This window comes from Rhinolophus hipposideros (assembly GCF_964194185.1).
Source record: "Rhinolophus hipposideros genome assembly, chromosome: 15".
Classification (NCBI taxonomy): domain Eukaryota; kingdom Metazoa; phylum Chordata; class Mammalia; order Chiroptera; family Rhinolophidae; genus Rhinolophus; species Rhinolophus hipposideros.
This window is the reverse complement of record NC_138061.1, coordinates 54277440-54295567: the sequence shown is the minus strand read 5'-3', so window position 1 is coordinate 54295567 and position 18128 is coordinate 54277440. Positions and strand designations below refer to the sequence as shown.

The following is an 18128-nucleotide window of genomic DNA, read 5'->3' as shown; positions in this document are numbered from 1 at the left end:
TTTGTGAGTGCCTAGTGGGTTTCTGTAAATGGAACCCAAACCTCCCTTTTCCCAGCACCACGCTTGCTGACTTGTCTCTACCAGAACAGCTTATACATTTTTTTTTAAGTTAATGGTGCTCTGTGCCCAGAGAGTGAGGCAATTGACGTGCAAGTTCTCCTCAGGAGGTGTGAGTTATGGGATGTCTTGTAGAAACTGAAGGACCAGTGTGTTTCAGGATAAATGGCATTATTGTGTTCTGTTTTTCTTATCTCAGTTGATTTTCCACAGCCAGCCTAGCATGTTTGGATGTAGCATTGGGGTAGGAAGAAGAAAAAGCGGTATTTTTTTGCCATAACCATCAGCCAAGGTATCCCAGAATACCATCTCCCCTCAGGCCATCTCTTCCACTCAGGATCCGAGCACAGGTCACAGTTCAAGCTAAATCAAGTCAGAAAGTTTAGAAACTTTCAGAGTTTCTAAATCTCTGTCTGGTAAAGTTTGTTGGTGGGGTCCTAGCTTTTCCTCTCAGTGTTGGTTATGTTGAAAACCAGTGATGCCAAGGGTGGCACGTGCCGTGATGGGGAGAGAGAACTCTGACTGTTCAGCGCCTGAAATTGGATACTCTGTCTGGCCATCTCCATGGGGCTTTCCATCAGAAGCCTTGGAAGCATTGGTGCCTGTGCAGGTCTCAGGGGCTGCTCAGCTCTGGGCTGTCACGAGGCCCTGAGGTCTCCCCTGCTTAGTGACACATTGGTGATGGTTTCTTCCACTGGCTTATTCTGTGGGTCGTTTCTCTCTCCTGTAGCAAACTTCAGCCGACCCCTCCGTGAGATGTCCCTTCTGCGATTTTGTGGACTTGCTTATAGAATTCCCAGCCTGCTTCCTGACAGCTGTTTGAAGGAACTTGTTCTCATGTTCCTAGAGTTTAGGAAGCCATTATAGAGACACAGTTACACCTGGATCTTCTTACTGCCCCCTTCCACCGCCCCAGGATTGCAGAAAGAATTCATCTGTCTTGGTGGTCGTGTCTGATCTCAGGTGGCCTTCGGTCACAGATCCAAATCCTCCTTCCTGCGTCCCACTCTGGGCTAACCAGGCAAACCGAAACCCGTGGAGAAGCTGAGTTCCTGCTGCTCCCTGGGATGGCCTACAAAGTATCTCCAACATGACCCCAGGTTACTTTCAGATGGGGTTGGACACAGATGAGTCCTGTTCAACAAACACAACTGAGGTGTAAGGGGAGATGTCAAGCGGGAAGCAAGAATTTATTTATATTTTCACTGTACAGAGGGCAGACGTCTCCCACTTTTTCCTTCTGCTGGAGCAGGGCAGGTCTTGGAACTCTGCTGTAGGGAAGGCAGGGTCTGATGGCAGCAGCTCCACAGACACAGACAGAAACACTGGTTTCCCACATAGGCGACGACTGCCCCATTCACACGCCATGCTCTCATGCAGGCTTTCTCAGCACTGCTGGCATTTGGGACCAGATAATTCTTTGGTGTTGGAGGCTGTTCTGTGCATTGAAGTATGTTTAGCAGCAGTGTTGGGTTCTGCCTACTAGAACACTCTTCACCCTCAGGTGTAACAACCAAAAATATCCCCAGACATTGCCAGATGTCCCTGGTGGGGATTGGGAATGGGGTGGCAAAATCACCCTGGCTGAGAACCACTGTTCTAGTGGTAACAGCTTGCTTAGAGCTCTCTGCACATAGCATGCCACATGTGTATTTGGGGCTTTGCTCATGTTCCTACCATCAGGGATGTTTCCCTCCTCCCCAGTTCTTTGCCAGAAAACACCTGATCCTCTTGTCACTGCGACTCTCTCTCCTGGGAAGCCATCCCTTACTTCGCCCTTCTGCCAGTGTTCCCATTGGGCCTCTGCACGGCTCTCCCCTGGCTTTGCCCAAGTGGGAGTGGTCATTGCTTATCTCTCTTGAGCTACTTGGGATCCAGGACAGGGTCTTTTTCTAGTTCGTGCCCCCTGTGGCCAGCGCAGTACCTGGTACATAGCCAGGCACTCAACTGCGTAGGATCCATGTAGCCAACAGCTGACTGTGGGCTGTGTCCTTTCTTGAGGCACATGATGGCCACTTGAGATGGTGACACAGGAATCAGCCCCAATATTTTCACGTTGATTAAATACATGCCAGTATTATCTCTTGGGGTTAATGTGTTCTCTTCTACTCTCACGGAGGCTGTTCTTAATCCCCAGGAGCTCATGGATGCACTTCAGGGGTTCTACAAAGTCACTGAAAATTTTGTGTCTATGTGCAAACAGGCATTGATTTTTTTCTCCCTGGGGGTGAAATCCTGTAGGTTTCATCAATTTTCCAAATGGCTCCTTGAGTTCAAAACTATTAAGAATAATTGGTTTAGCTGAATAACCTAGAGCCGGCAATCTAAACACTGCTAGCTCAGCCGTGCTGTGGAAGACAGGTGACACTGGGCCAGACCAACTACGAAACGAAGATGATTTCAGGGCTGAACTGCACAGTACAAATTGTCAGTGCAAAGGGCTTCTAAACAGGAGGATGAATTACGGTGCCAAGTCCATTGCTGTCTGTGGAGGACCCCTGGCAGAATGCATAAGCTGGAGGACTGTTGGCTCTTTGTGCCAAAGCTGTTAGTGATGCTGAAGAAAAGTGGTCACTATATACAATAGTTTCTTTAAAATCAATTAGTATAAATCTTAATCCGCTCTATACGAAGTTCTGTGTGCATCGCTTGGAAAAAAAGTGCAGAACTTTAGAGGAAAAAAAAAACACCATACCTGGTTTCCCACCAGCTCTGTCATATAGGAGCTTGGGGTTTTGGACAAGTAACTAGGCCTCTGAGTCTCAGAATTTCGTTTGTAAAATAATGGTAATGAAATCCACTCTTGTGGAACCGATCATTTTGTCAGTTTCCTTCTGTTGGAAAAGTGCTCTATCTGTACGTCAATCCTGAGGTTTCGGGTGGGGGATTTGGTTGTTACCCCTTGCCCTGGTAAAGGTAGACATTTGACCAATGCTTGTCCAGTCACAAAGGCCTACCCTCCTGAGCTCCCATGAGGAGTGGAGCTGTGGTTCAAGTCTGGCCACTCAGTCCTTCCATGGGGTTTTTCTAATGGGAAAGCCATCTCTGTCTTTACTTTTCACTTTGACTTAAATTGGGGCTATTTTCTGCAACCAAAATTGTACTGATCAACAAAGTGTCTACATTGTGAGATTTATTGAAGATGTAGAACGAAGGTATATAGAATAGTTAGCGTGGTAAGTGACACCTAGATGCTTGAAATATACAGTAAAGAAAAATAACAGACCTTACTGTTAAGAAGAATCTCTGTTTACCCATATTTGAGTGTGGGCTGTTGAAACTTGTTAGGCACACCCTCCCTTTGTGTCTTTGCTCATGTACTTTTCTCTGCTTGCGATGGCTCCCTTCTTCACCCACCATTACATTTATGTCAGTTCTACTTACTCTTATCTTAAAGTCTATTTTATCTGATAATAAAACAACTAAACTGCTTTCTTTTGATTAGAATCTTTCTGGTACATCTTTCCCTAGTCCTTTACTTTTAACTTTTCTGGATCCCCAAATTATAGATTGTTTCTGGGAAATAGCACATTTCTAAACAATTTAAATTCAATCAGATAATTCTTTTAATTGGTGTGCTGAATATATTTACATTTACTATAATTTTATATGTGTTTGAATATAGTCTACCATTTTCTTATATTTCTATTTACCCTACTTTATGATGCTTTATTTCCCTTTTTATCCCTCTTTGACTTGGGAGCTATCCATTCCATTATTATTCTTTCAGGGATTACCCATAAAATTTTACCATGCTTACTTGACTTAATCTCAAGTTAATTCATACCTCTGCCCTCTTACAGTCTAAAAATCTTTTTTAAGTGTGAGAACATTCTTTATAAAAAAAAATTAATTTTTTTATTTCAGGTATACAAAACAACACAGTGATTATATATTTATATACCTCATAAAGTGTTAACCCCAATAAGTCTATCACCCATCTGACACTGTACATAGTTATTACAGTATTATTGCTTATATTCCCTATGCTGTACTTACATCCCCTTGACTATTTTTTTTTAAATTGTAGTTGACATTCAAAATAATTTTATATTAGTTTCAGGTGTACAGTCATTTATATAATTTATGAAGTGATCCCTCCCGATAAGTTTAGTACCCACTTAACACTATACATAGTTATTACAATATTATTGGGTATATTCCCCACACTGTACTCTACATCCCATGACTATTTTGTAACTACCAATTTGTAGTTCTTAATCCCTTCACCTTCCTCACCCAGCCCCCCAAGCCCCCTTCTCTCTGGCAACCATCAGTTTGTTCTCCGTATTTATGAGTCTGTTTCTGTTATGTTTGTTTATTTATTTTGTTCTTTAGATTCCACATATAAGTGAGATTATATTCTAAGAATCTCGATATGCTTAGCCCTGATGCACTCTCTGTCTAACATGTTATTGTGTCTAGTGTTTTGGTTCCCTCTTGCTTGGTACTGCCCAGATTTATCATTAACATTGTTTTAGAATTCAGTGCTTGTTTAGTAGTACCCAAATGGTAATCACTATCTTTGCTCATCAAAGCTGCTTCTTCGTTACTCCCTTCTGAGTCCATTTCTTACCCTCCTTTAGAAATTCTTTCAGGAAGAATCTGTTGGTGACAGGTTCTTTCGGTTTTCATTTGTCTAAAAACATTTTATTTCAACCTCACAGTTGAAGTTCACAGTGGAGTTCAGCATAGAATTCTAGGTTGACAGTTATTTTCATTCAGTCCTTTGAAGATATTGTTCTGCTGTCCCTGGTTTCAGTTTTGCTGTTGAGAAGCGTGCTGATTGTCATCCGCCTGTAGGTAATTTCTCTTTTCTCTCTTGTTGCTTTTAATATTTTACTCTTTGACTTTGGTGAATTACAGTTTCTCTATAAGGCATCTATAGGTGGGTTTTACTTACCCTGCTTAGAACTTGTGCTTCCTGAATCCTTGTTTTTCATCAATTCTAAGCCATTATCTCTTTCTATTCTCTATGATCTTTTTCTGGAACTCTCAATAGATGTATTATATGACTGACATTCTCATTCTGTCTGCTGTGCTTACCGCGTCAATGCTCTTATTTCTCTTTTTCCTTTTGTAGAACGTTCTGGGTGTATTTCTCAGATCTATTTTTCCTTGCCTAATTCTTATAGTCCAACCAAGTTTAATCTGCTATTTATCCTATTCACTGAGTTTTAAAATTTCAGTGGTCATTAAATTTTTTTTCCATAAATATTTTTTGGTTCTTTTCCAATTTTTTTGTTCTATTTTGTTTTATTGTGTCCCCCACTCCCCATTTTTCTATTTCCTTCTTTTATACCTTTAATAATCTAAAGTTACTAATTTTATGTTCTCTCTCATATTATTCTTTTACCTGTAGTTCTTGGCAGTCTTATCTAATCTTGCTTTCTTTCCTGTCTATTGACATTTCTTCATGATGTGATTCTTTTTTCATGGGTTTTGAAATTTTGGATTGTGAGCTCATGTTCGATGAGGCTTTATCTTTGTGAATCTTTCCCATCTTGAGTTTAGGCTGTTTATCTTCTTAAAATTTTTTTTTTTTGTATTCTCAGCAATTAATATACTTTCATGAGAATATTAGATGCCCCCCAAACTCTTGTCTTTGTTGATGATATGGACAACCTACAAAAATATAGCTAAATCTCTTTACTCCCTTTTTGGGAAGGGAACCTATTCCTCTACCACATTGCCTCTAAGCAGTTTTTGCTTATAAGTCTGTGAGGTTTTCACTGTTGTTGAGACATACATTCTTGGGACAAGAGAATGTAGTTGGCCTGAGGAGAAGAAATGAGCAAGGATTCTGGAAAGGGGGAAAGGAGGATAGAACAATCCTCCAGTCCCAGGAGGAAAGACAGCATTGAGCAGTAAACGCAGATGAGAAAACAAGAGAACCATCGTTCCTGGGTTGAGGTGGGGGAGCAAAGACAAGAATAACAAGGGAATGGACCCAATGAGTGGAGGGAAATATCCCATCATACGCTTCAGGGTATGGAGACTCTGATACAGTGGGAAGAGGTTTATATAACCACTTTCCTGCTCTTATCAATAATACCAAAGGACAGTAAAAGGCCAAGACTCACCATATGCCAGGTCTTATGCTAACAGTTTCATCTAGATTCTCTCATTGGATCCTCATAACAACTCATTGAGGAGGCACTCGTTCTCCCTAATATTCAGAAGAAGAAATTGAAATTCAAGAAGCTAAGAAACTGAACCCCCACCCACCAGTGAGAGAAGAGCAGAGCTGAAATTCGAACCCAGCTCTGGTGAAGTCCAGAGCAGGAACATGCAGTCACCTCAGGACTGACCTAACACTTCCACTGGGTTATGATACACGTGGCCGCTCCTCCAGGGACCTCTCCCACGTAGTGCGGAGAACTGCTGTGGATGGGGACACCCTGTTCATTGACATTGTCAATAGCACAAAGCACATGCTGGGTACTTAATAAATATTTACCAATAAACAAACAAACAAACAAATAAAGGTTTTTCCTTTGCAGAGCTGGGCCGTGGAAAAGTGGAATAGGACATGGTAGGTTGAAATGTGTCCTCACCATCTCCTTCCTTGGCTTTAAAGTTCTGTGCAGACAACTAGAGAGACCAGAGTCCTGGTCACTTTCCCTGGCAAAGAGGCTGGGCTGGGTGGGATTGTCAAGCAGCATGTCACACTGCAAGCTGATAATGGTGACGAGAAGTCACTGCCTGGCTGTGTGGACCCTCTCTTTGTTGGGTGGCTATTTCAGAGGAGATATTGCTCCTCTGAGTACTGTTATTATCAATCCTTATCTTGGTGATGAGAACAGAATACATAACAAAGGGATTCTTCCCAGGTTGCACCTCTTGCACACACAGCCCTGGTTCCCAACCTGTGCTCTGCAGGCAGACCCTGCATCTCAAGTAGCTATTCTTTCTTCCTGCGAAAGAAGGCAGCCCAGAGTGATGGGGGTTGGGGGATGCCGTGGGGTGGTGGCTGGGGAGGTGCATCTGCCAGGAATTTGCCACCAAAATTCTAGGTCTTTCCTTTATAAGGAAAATGATTTGTTTCTTACTGCTGAAGCTTTAGGACCCCTTTAGATTACAGCTGCAACCTGCCTGTGCTTTGCCAGGGAAGGGGGGCATGCAGAAGAGGCCCCCACCAAGCACCAATTGGGGCAGCTGTGTATCTTTTTGTCTCCCTGTGCCTCTGAGCTCTCTCTCTCTCTCTCTCTCCTCTTCCTCCCCCTTTCTCACCCCTCTCCTCCTACCTCTCTCTCCCCCTTCCCCTCTCTCTCTCCCTCCTTCTTCTTCTCCCTCTCTCTCTCCCTCTTCCTCTCTTGTTCTTTCCTTCTCCTTCCTTTGACTTTTCATTTTGTTTCTTCCCCCTTCTTCTCTGCTTGCCCAGTTCCTCTCCCATGCCTCACACTTTTGTTTCTGTGAACTTTCCATAGCTCCATCCACCTCCCAACGCCTTCCTGCTCTCCAGAGCCACAGCATGACACCCATTTCTGACATTTCTACCCCCTCCCCACCACCACGCCCCAGGCCTTGAAAAGCTCCTGGCTTGCCTGCAACCCCAGGCAATTCTTCAGAGAGTCTTCAAAGCTCCAGTCTTGATCTCAGGCTGCGTCCAGGTTCCAGAAAGATGGTAAGGAGTGAGGCTGCCAGATGCACTTGCTGAGTTTAAAGTCCTCCACTGGGGAGCGTTTCCTGGGCTAACCGGATGCCCAGCCCCTGCGGTGTGCACAGAGGCGCAGATGCCATGAGGGTGAAATCCCTGGGTGCCTGCCATGGGCTGGGGAGACTTCTGAGGTCACCTGTCAGTGGGGTCACTATGGTGCAGAGGGCCCCATGGGGCTCAGAGACCCACATTAGCATTTTAAAGAAAGGTCAGCGAGGAAGGGTTTCTGAGACCTGCTGGGAGCAGAAGGCTTGACGGTGTGGAAAGTTCACTGCCCCCTAGATCCTGAACAGGCCCATCTGCTGACCAGGTACATTTGAGAGGCAGAAAAGGCAGCAGATAAGGAATGGGGGGGCCGTTGGATTCTAACTTCAGCTCCGTCACTGGTGAGCGGAGTTTGGGCCTCACTCTCCTCCCCCTCAAAACAAAAAGTCAGATGAAGTGATCTCTAAAGTCCTTCCAGTTCTAGAGTTATGATGGTCCAGGGAGGGGGGCAGAGGCTGGGTGCTGTTTGCACCAGTGAGGGTGCTGTTTGTCCACTAACCTGTGGAAGGACCCCAGAGAAAACTCCAATTTCTCCTTTTAGCAAAGCGTGTTCGGCCTCAGGGGAAGGGTGTTGAGTTGACAACACCACGCTCTGACTTGATAACATTATTATTACTCATTATGTCTATTTTTACACTTTCCTTTACTTATCTATTTATATTTTAATTTTTAAAATTCATTTGTTTTTGTCTATTATCATTTATTTACCTTCTATTCATGGCGATGCTGGTTTTCCATGAAGGTGGTATTCTAAAATTTCCCTTTGAAATAACTTCGAGTGAATAAAAAGAATCAATTGCAGACCAACATTAAGTAAGTACTGCTAACGGCCGCTTGATGATATGGTTAAAAACTGTGAAGGCAATCTAAGAATTGGGGAATGTTTTACATTAAATCTGGGGACATGTAAAGTGCCCCCTGTGGTCCCTGACCTCTTCAGTGGGCTCCCATGACTATTTCTGCCCTAGAAGGAAGGGTCGGCACTGCCTATGTGCCTTTTCTCTGCTCGTCACTTCAGCTTCCCAGGTAGTGCTGATGACACCAGTCTCCTGGAAGACCCATGAGTGAGAGAGCCCTCTGGCGAGTGTGCCATGGGAATATATTCTGTTCAGTCTTTAGACTGGTTCTGAAATGGTCTTCCCCGTTGGATTTAATGAAAAGTCATTTCAATAGACCACCAGATTATGACACATGGAATTTCTACCCTAATGATAAGTGGCTGGAATTCCCATCTGAGCCATTGTGCTTTAAACATAGTATGTATTACCGTCCGAAATAAAAGCCACTTATGCATACCAACCAATCTGTCTCAGTATAGTGTCACCAAGACAGATATTGATCGAAGAGCCAAGAGCAAGTCAAATAAAAAGCTTTAAGTCTGTGACTATCCATCACCCAAGGAGTTCCAGGGCTATAAGGGCAGCTTGTGGGTTACTTTGTTCAACTTACAGCTTTCAGTTTTGTTATAAGGAGGGAAGAACAAAGTGAGATTTATAGATAACCAAAAGGGTGTTTCTTGCACGCCTCCAATCCAGCGTAGCACCTTGCAGAAAATGCATTTAGCAGAGTGCCCGCTGATCCCGGACGCTTTCTGAAGGTAATGACTCAGCTACGTGCCCCACTGCGTCTGTCTCTAACTGTCTGCTCTGGCCAGCTGCACAGGGCCAGGTGTCTTTCTAGAAGTACCTAAAGTGTCTAAAGTTTGTGCTTATGGCAGAGGTTCCCAGGGAGGAATAGCTGGCGAGGCACTCAGTGGAAGCTCCTAAACAGCAGTGGCTTCAGCACCTACAGAAACCAGAGGTCACTCCTCGCTGGGTTCGGACTTGCTAGAATAGCCAGGGAGTTGGCACAACTGTCCTGGATTAGGACAGCCATGCAAAGTCCACTGGGGAAAATCCCCTTGGTGGCAGACTCGAGGACTCAGGCCCTGGCCAGTGATGAGGATCTACCTCCCCTTGTCCTCAGGCAGTGTTCCTAGAATGGTGTTTCCTACGTTCTGGAAACCTAACAGTGTTCTGGTGAAACATAGCCAGCCCCTTGCATAAAGACTTTTAATAAACGTTCCCTTTGAACTTAGCCACGAGTTCATTGGATTGTGTTTCCTTTATGGCATATTCTTCTGCAACTCCAAGGATATTGCTTGGTTGGGTTTTTGTCTTGTTCTGTTTTGCAAAAAGATTGTAAAAGCAGGATTTCTTGGTTTCACAGAAATTGCCTTACCTCTCATAAAAATACCATAGTTTATAATTTTTTAACCCATTAAATTATCTCTTTTGGGGAGGGGGAACAGAAAGCTTGGCAACTGTGGGATAGATAGTAAAATTGAAAAAGGGATATGACTTCAAGGGAGGCCAGTTGTCAGTGTGAAAGGAAGGCATTATGCCAAAAGCATACAGCAAGGGAGCAAATCTGAATTGGAAGTCAATGAAACCCCCACAGGTGTCTGACTTTGGACTTGTCTCTTATTCCCAAGAGGGTTTATAAGTGGGAAAGGCAGCCGCAGCATCGTCCTTCTTTGCAAACGTGGCAGAGGCAGGAGTAAGCCCCTTGGCTCATCTGCACAGCTCCTTTTACAAAGTAGTCATTGAGTCCTAGACTGCCCAGATCTTGAACCAGAGCTTTTGCAAAAATCAGATCAGAGACCCTCTAAGAAAAAGATGAGAAAATCTGTTGGTCTGGAAGTTAGAAGGAGAAGTTGGGTAGTACTGAGGAGAATCTCTTCTCCGTTGGCTCCTTCTCTTCCCACCAGTAAAAATGGGTGGACTAATTTTTGCCCTGCCTACCTCCTAGAGGCAAGGTCCATAGCACTGTTGTTCTGGGGGGGCGATGTTGATCATAGAGATGAAAAGGAGAGGGGAATCTGAAGAACTGTTATTCTGGAAGTCCTGTGAAGTGCAAGTGGAAGATGAATTCTAACCAGGGCATGGTCCATGAGTTAGGTTTACTTTGACCCAGCCATGGATGTAGGTTAGGGGAATAAAGACTATGTTCTTGCAAGTTTGTATCTTGCTTGGCCCCGGGGATGATGATTAAAGAAGATATGGTAGCACCACATACACCGTTTCCCCCAAAGCACTGGCTTTGATGGGCTGGAAAAGGAAAGAATTTTTCGGTCGGTGCCATGTCCTGGCCCACACGTTCTTCACTCAGAAATGGCTAATATGAGGCAAGGTTGGGAGTTATCCTACAGCCAGGCAGGCTCCCATGTGCACCTTCCCTGCAAGGCAGGCTCTGGGTCTAGCATGGAAGCATGTCAGTGGAAATAGTCTTCAGGACATCTCTTTGACCACTGTGAATCATTTATACACAGTTCTAGGACTTACTTAAAAAGATGTTAAATTTTGGAATAACTTAGATGTCCGCAGTATGCCATCTAATGGAATCTCATTCAATTATTTTTAAAAAAGTATTCTGTAATATTTAATGACGTGGAGAAAATGCTTACCAATTAACATTAAGAAAAACTAGGATAAAAATGAGATGTTCAGTCTAACCCTAAGTTTGCAAACATGCATAGCCAAGGAAAAGTGTGAAAGAAATATATAAAAATATTAATGATGGTTATCTGTGGGTGGTGAGAGTCTAGGTGATTTTTATATTCTTCTATGAAACTTTTATTTTTCAGGTTCTTTGTGAGTGAGTTATAATTATAAGCAGAAATAACTATTTATAATAAACAAATCCCTCAAAGCTTGCTTTCTGAGCCCCTCCTCTCTTCATCCTAGGATCCAACAGTGCCTTCTGTCCCTCAGAAGGTCTCGGCCATGGTTTCAAGGGGTGGGCCACTGTGGTCTCCCTTCTTTATTGTAAATCGCAAAGAGATAAATTCTTCCCAAGTTGTAGTCACTCTTGTTGTGCCATGTATTTTGACATATCTAAGCCTCAGTTTCCTTACCTATAAAATGAGAGAATAGCTACTGCCCTTTCTTATGCCACAAAGAGATTATAAATACTAAAGAAAGTGAGGAAGGGAAGAGTTCTATTAGCCATTTAGGAGAGAACACAATGTAAGGAGTGGTAGGTTACCGATGGTAGTTCCAGCTTAGAAGATAGGACATCAAATCATGGTAACAATATGAACCCATTAGCCACCTTTATGACAACAGTTAATATGCTGGTGGGACTGGCACCTGGACAATTAATATTATTTTGGTTGCATATTTTTATAGCAGGGCTTTTCTCTTTGGAATTTTTAAATCCAATTTTTGTTTCAATAATCCCCCTTTTCAAATTCACAAAATGATGTCTTGTACCGGGAAGAGTCACGAGAGGGCGCTAGACCACTTACAGAGTCCGACGGACTTTTAGCAAAATCACAAAGATTTAAGTCAGAATGAGAACCGAAGCCAGTAACTCCTGCGCTCTGCTGCGGCCATTACATTTCATCTCATGTAGGTGTGTCTGCAGGCTGGGAATTAAGGGCCATTGCACAAGGACTGAAAGCCTATACAATAGAAATTTTGGAACTGGTTCCAGGCCTCAGATACATGAAGTCCGGACTACATTAATTATGATGTTGGGCTGACATTTAATTAAATAAGCTTCTTTGTTCTCCTGGGTTATTACTCTAGTCACTCCGCTTTTTTAGTTCATGTTGGTGTACTTTTATTTATGTCTTTTAGATCAATTGGGATAGTTCAGATTAGAATTCTTTGGAAACTTGAAACCTTGGTTTGCTTTGAAAGCTGCCACAGGCACATGTTCACATGATAAAGAGGCTGACCTCCTCTCTGAGACGCTGATAAATGTATTTAGAAATTAGTAAGCGGCCCGTATTGTTTTCAGAACAGAGGAGGTTGAAATTTCTCTTGTAGTTTAGGCTTTTAGTCCTTGTGCAATGGTCTTTGAGTCCCAGTCTGCAGACACACCTACAAGAAATGAAATGTACCGGGGATATTCATAGGTGTTTTTCCACACTCTTTGCATTTCTGAAGCTGCCTCGGGCAGTGGGAAGGCAATGCGTGGGCATGCGTGTCACGGTTCAGAGGGCCCACTCAGGCTGGAGTAGCTCTGCAATGCCCTGTCCACACCTGGCTGTCTATGAGGCCCTAGGGGCTGTAGTGTCACTGGCAGAGTGCAGGAGTCACTGGCCTCTTGGGGGTGCAGGACAGCAAAGTGGGGACAGGGAGCAACAATCCTGCCCTCAGGGTGTGGTGCATACACACACAGGAGTACCAGCTTGTGGGGCAGATGATCTGGTCCGAGTTTGGCTGTTTTGGGGTGACAGTAACAAGATCTACATATTTTCTTTTTCATCCTTACAAATGACCCTCTAAGGTGGGCAGGGCAGTTCCTGGTTTTATTCTGCTTGACAAATGAGGAAACACAATGAATGAAAGGCATCAAGAGTTCCTTTCAAGTTTGACGTTCCATCTTATCTGGGTAGAAACTCTTCCTCAGTCGGGGAAAGAAACCAGTGCCAAGTTTCCTGAACCTGGTGCAGACGTTTGTGGATGAGAAGGAAGGAGCAGGAGAGAGCTGGGCAAAGGTCTGAGGAGGTTTATTTCTGGTGGATGATGGCACTGTCTCATTCAGCGCCTACCAGTGATAGCTCTTGGGGAGGTGGTGAGGGACCGGGGATTGCAGGAACGACTTTGACAGTGAAGGTCTCTGATGAATACCAACTAAACCTAGGTTTTAGATAACGCAGAAGTTGCTAAAATCTTCAATCAGCACAGGCAGGGGTGATGAAGAGAGCAGATGATGCCTAGAAGCCTCCCAGCACGTTCTGAAAGGATGATGAGATGATGAAGGTGATGGTGGAAGAGAAACACAGCTGGGGGGTTTCGCATTTGGAGCCATAGAAGTCACAGCAACCAGTGGCCTGCAGCTAGGAGCCCCAGACTGGCATTTCAGGGGAACCCAGGCTGTGGGGGAAGTCCAGGAAAGCCTGGAGGGGATTCGGTGGTTTGCAAAACTCAATTTTGTGAGGGAGGGAATCCATTCTGGGGGTTTTATATGCCCCTGGGGAAACTGTTCTTTGCTGCTCTTATGTTATGGATGTTTCGGTTTTAAATTTCAAATCTCGGACTTGATTTAAGGAGTCTTTAAATTTCCTGACATATATGGAGGCCCAAAGGCAGCGAAGTACAGTCCTTTAGAAGGCTAATAAAATCAAGGAACCTCAAGGCCATCGTCACTTTCTTGTGCAAACCCACAGCATTTCTACAGGTGACCCCCCCCCCCGGCGACCTCTCCCCAACCCAGTGCTGGAAAGACCCAGGGCCTTTGCATGTGTAGGATGGATTGAACAGCGATGTGTTCCGAGTGGCTGCTGAACATGGAAGACGAGGCTGGTGGTCCCAAATGGGTGACAGACAATTTCAGTTTCTGGAAAATACTGTGTGCAGCTCCATTTTACATACTGCTTTTGAGTACCAAACACTGGAGAATTCTATCTCATTTCATTTCCCCCTGTGACCTTGGCTTTGACTCTTCTAATGGATGTGTTTCCTGATCCCAGTGAATGTATGCTGAATAGCAGGAGACGCTTCACACATCCCCTTCAGCCTCTCTGCCCAGCTGGGCTTCCCTTGTCCGGTCCTGCCCTGCATCCCAGGGCCTCCAAGGGCGAGGGGAAAGGCTGAGGTCTGGCTCAGGCAGAAACAGCATTGGCCTGTACAGTGAAGGATGCTAAGTTCGCCCGCATCACAGGAAGGGCTGAAAGGAACCTGAGAATTCCAATTAAGTCTAAATTAATGAGCTGGAAACTTTGGGGAAACCATTGTGGGCAATGAGGGGAGAATGTGATCATCTTCCTTTTAATGAGCACTGGAGAAGCTTGTGGTCCAGCTGGTAGCCCGAGGAAGAAGGGCGGTATCCAGAGGGAGCCAGTTTCTTAGAGTATCAGAAGGGGGATTACCCTGGTGGTGAAATGATAGAGGCTGTTTAACACACCCGACTCCTTCATCTTTAAGAGGGAGAAAGGAAGACCCTAAGTGGGGAAAGGTGGACTTGAGTGGAGCCTGGAGCACCTCTTCTCGCAGCTGCCCTCCTCACATGATGAAGTCTGAAGCTAGATAAAAGAAAGTGACTTTAGGAAACTCTATTGCCTATTGGAGCCTGCACAGCCCCTGAGGCCAGGTCCCCCCTACCCCTCTCTGGCTACCCTCTTGGGCAGCCTCTGTCCCCTTCATTGGGAAAAGGCAGAAAAACCACCTGCTGCTGTCGAGGCCACAGACCACCTGCCAGCCTCTGGGATGGCCCTGCCTCCCAGCCATGCACCTGGCACCTGAGAAGGGGGAACGAAAGAACGAACTAGGCATCAGTAGAGGTCGAACTAGGGCGTGTATCTTGAAGAAGGGTCCTCCTCACTCCCGAAGCCCGAGGATCTTGAGGCGTCCAGGCTGTGGAATCGAGTTCACAGCTGGTCATTCCTCCCCTCCACATTAGGGTCTCCTTTGGGAAAAATGGCTTGCCATGGGGGCCCGGCCAACCTCTTCGGGTCCCCCAGGGCGCTCTGCGGGGTGGGGGATGCGGAAGGGGGAGCACACTGGAGAGGGGTGCCGGGTCCCGCGTCTGGGCTTGGGGTGCACCACCTCGCGCACTGGGGGTCAGGAGTGCGTGCCTTGGGGTCAGCCTGCCCCGTCCAGCCTAAGCGAGCCGGCGCTGTGAGCCTCCTTCCCTCCCGCTTCGGGCGGTCGAGTCCGCGCCCGTTCTAGTTGCTGCAGCTGCGGCTGCTGGCGGCCGCGGGGAGCGCGGGGCGCGCGCCGAAGAGGCTTGGGTGGCGAGGACGGCGACGAGGAGGAGACGGAGGAAGCGAGGAAGAAGGAGCGGAGGCCGCGGAGGCTCCGCGGTGGCGATGCGCGCGGGGAGCGTGGACTAGCGGCGGCGGCGCCCGGCGACCGGACGCGGTGAACCTGCCGCGGCCCAGTGCGCACGGGGGTGGCGAGCGCAGCAGGGGGCGGGGGGCTGGCGCGGGGCTTCCGAGCGGAGGGGGCTGATTATGCATTATTAACGAGTTGCCGCCTAATAAGCTAAGAGCCGCTCGTTAGCGGCGCGGGCGGCGCGCGGGGAGGGGTCCCCGGCCGGAGCACAGCGCACACGCGTGGCGCACGGCGGGCGGCGCGGCAGCCAGGGCGCCCGGGCCCGCGCGCTGAGCCGGGGCGGGCCCGGGGGCGGTGCAGACCCCGCGCGCGGGCGGCCCCCGGCGGCCCCTCGCTTTCTGCGCTAGGGGCAGCGCAGCCCGGGGCGCGAGGGGCGCGGGCCGGGGCGGGGAGCCGCCCGCGCGCTCCATCCCCCTCCCCCCGGGCGGGCGGGCCGGCGGCCTGGGGGAGGGCGGGCGGCGGCGGCGGTATATATCTCGGCGCAGCCCGCCAGGTCGCGCACAGCGCCCCGAGCCCAGGCGCCTCCCCGCCCCCTCCCCGCGCTCCGCGGCGGCGGCAGCAGGCGCAGCAATATGGCTGTTGATGGGTGTTCGGGGTGGCGCTGGCGGCGGGAGGAGCTCCCCCGAGCCCCTGCGCCCGCTGCCCGTTGCTAGCTATGGCAAATGGTGGCGGCGGCGGCGGCAGCGGCGGCGGCGGCGGCGGCGGAGGCAGCAGTCTTAGAATGAGCAGCAATATCCACGCGCACCATCTCAGCCTAGACGCGTCCTCCTCTTCCTCCTCCTCTTCATCCTCCTCCTCTTCCTCCTCGTCCTCGGTCCACGAGCCCAAGATGGATGCGCTCATCATCCCTGTGACCATGGAGGTGCCGTGCGACAGCCGCGGCCAGCGCATGTGGTGGGCTTTCCTGGCCTCTTCCATGGTGACTTTCTTCGGGGGCCTCTTCATCATCCTGCTCTGGCGGACGCTCAAGTACCTGTGGACCGTTTGCTGCCACTGCGGGGGCAAGACGAAGGTAAGGCGCGCCCCGCCGCCCGCCCCTTGCGCCGGCCCCGCGCGCCTCGGCGTCCCCGGCAGCCCCCCTCGCTCCTCGCTCCTCGCGGCGCCCAGCCGCCTCCATCCCCGCCGGCCGTGCCCTCGCCGCCTTCCCTCCCGCCGCTGTCCCTGCGCCTTCGGACTGGGGGTGCCGGTGCGCCCCGGGACACGGATCTCCAGCCCTGACCCCTTGTTTATTGTAGGGCCGTTTGCGGCTGCGGCCCGGGCCGGGGTCGGGGACGCGCGCCGTGGTTTGGGGTAGGGACAGCCCGCCCCGCGGGCGCCCAGGAAGCCGGGGGCCGCTGCGTGCGGGTATCGCAGGCTCACCTGCCGCGGCCGGGCTGCTGGCGGTGGGCGAGGGCCAGCACATCAGCCTGCACTTTAGAAACCTGTTGGGGAGGCGAGTTAGTGGAGTGAGAAGGAAGGGAGAATCCTTTGGGCGAGGAGGCAAACCTTTTGGACTAGGGAATCCCGGGGGAGGAACATGGCCAGAGGCAGTGGGGAGGGTCTGGGGGCCAAAAGAAAGTTGGGGAGATGCACCCAGTTTTGGAGGCAACCATGAAGCCTGCCACTTTAGGAGTGTCGTGAGGTCGCACGTCTGCTGTCACCTCCCTGTCCATCCTTTGAGAGATTCTCATGGAACATACTCCCCAATCAAGTTCTGGTGCATCTGTATTCTCGCCCCCACGCCACCCCCTCAGGACCTTGGAAATGCCACCAGCAGCGTGGAGCTGGAGCGGAAGGTCCGCGGGAGAGCCGGCCAAGGCCCGGGTTTCACGCGGAGCCTCCTCTCTGACGCTTTTGAGGTGGCTGGAGGTCGGATTAGGCTATTCCTGGCGGCGCAGAGACGCCCACCAGCACTGAGGCTCACTACACGTTATGTGTGGTTGCTAGGCTGACTGCCTGGGCTATTGCCAGGTCCCTACAGATGTCCTCTTTTTCCCCCACTGGCTGAAGGTGAGGGGTGGGGGCAGTTTTTCATAGAAAACTGCAGAACGAAAAAAGAAAGAACTGGAAAAAAGAGAGTGACCCAAGGCATCCTCTGTTTGAGTAATTCCCATCCTAGGGGACTTTCCAGTGCCAGTATTTTCAGAGGGAGGGGAGAGCAAGGGGAGTAGGAGAACAGTGCAAGGCAGAGGCAGCTCTCCCTCAGAATGTTCACACCTTTTCTAGGAAAGTTAATCCGAGGACCCCTCAAACTTCTACAGGGCACAACAACTTGTCGCCGCCTCCTTAGTTGCTTCAGGAAATAGTAGGGAAGCCAGGGGCTGTGGGTGACACATGAGGGTGAGCCAAAGCTCCCTCTCCTGATCATTAATTATACATCGTGTTGGGTGCTGGAGCTCAGCTGTGTTTTGTGGCAGCACATTTGTGTTTTGGAAAATACTGCTGTATTGCAAATAAAGGGAGAAAAATAAAAGCCATCACTCTCTTCCTCCTCCGGAAACCTCCAGCGGTTGCCCAGCCAGTTTTCTTTGGAGTTACCATCTCAGCCACAGAGGTTTCTC

At 48.3% G+C, this 18128-nt stretch overlaps 1 protein-coding gene across 21 annotated transcripts in view; it reads left to right on the top strand.

The window, feature by feature from the left end:
* The first annotated feature begins 16088 nt into the window (after positions 1 to 16088).
* Positions 16089 to 18128, top strand: part of KCNMA1 (potassium calcium-activated channel subfamily M alpha 1) — a 709234-nt gene continuing 707194 nt past the window's right edge. For 19 of the 21 annotated variants that reach the window (XM_081075057.1, XM_081075054.1, XM_081075044.1 and 16 more), the window contains exon 1: positions 16096 to 16600. In XM_081075057.1, coding sequence (XP_080931183.1) covers positions 16244 to 16600 — 357 coding nt within the window. In that variant the 5' untranslated portion in view covers positions 16096 to 16243. Of the gene's footprint in view, positions 16601 to 18128 lie in introns of all 21 variants that reach the window. The other 2 variants (XM_081075040.1, XM_081075039.1) reach the window with 1 other exon arrangement.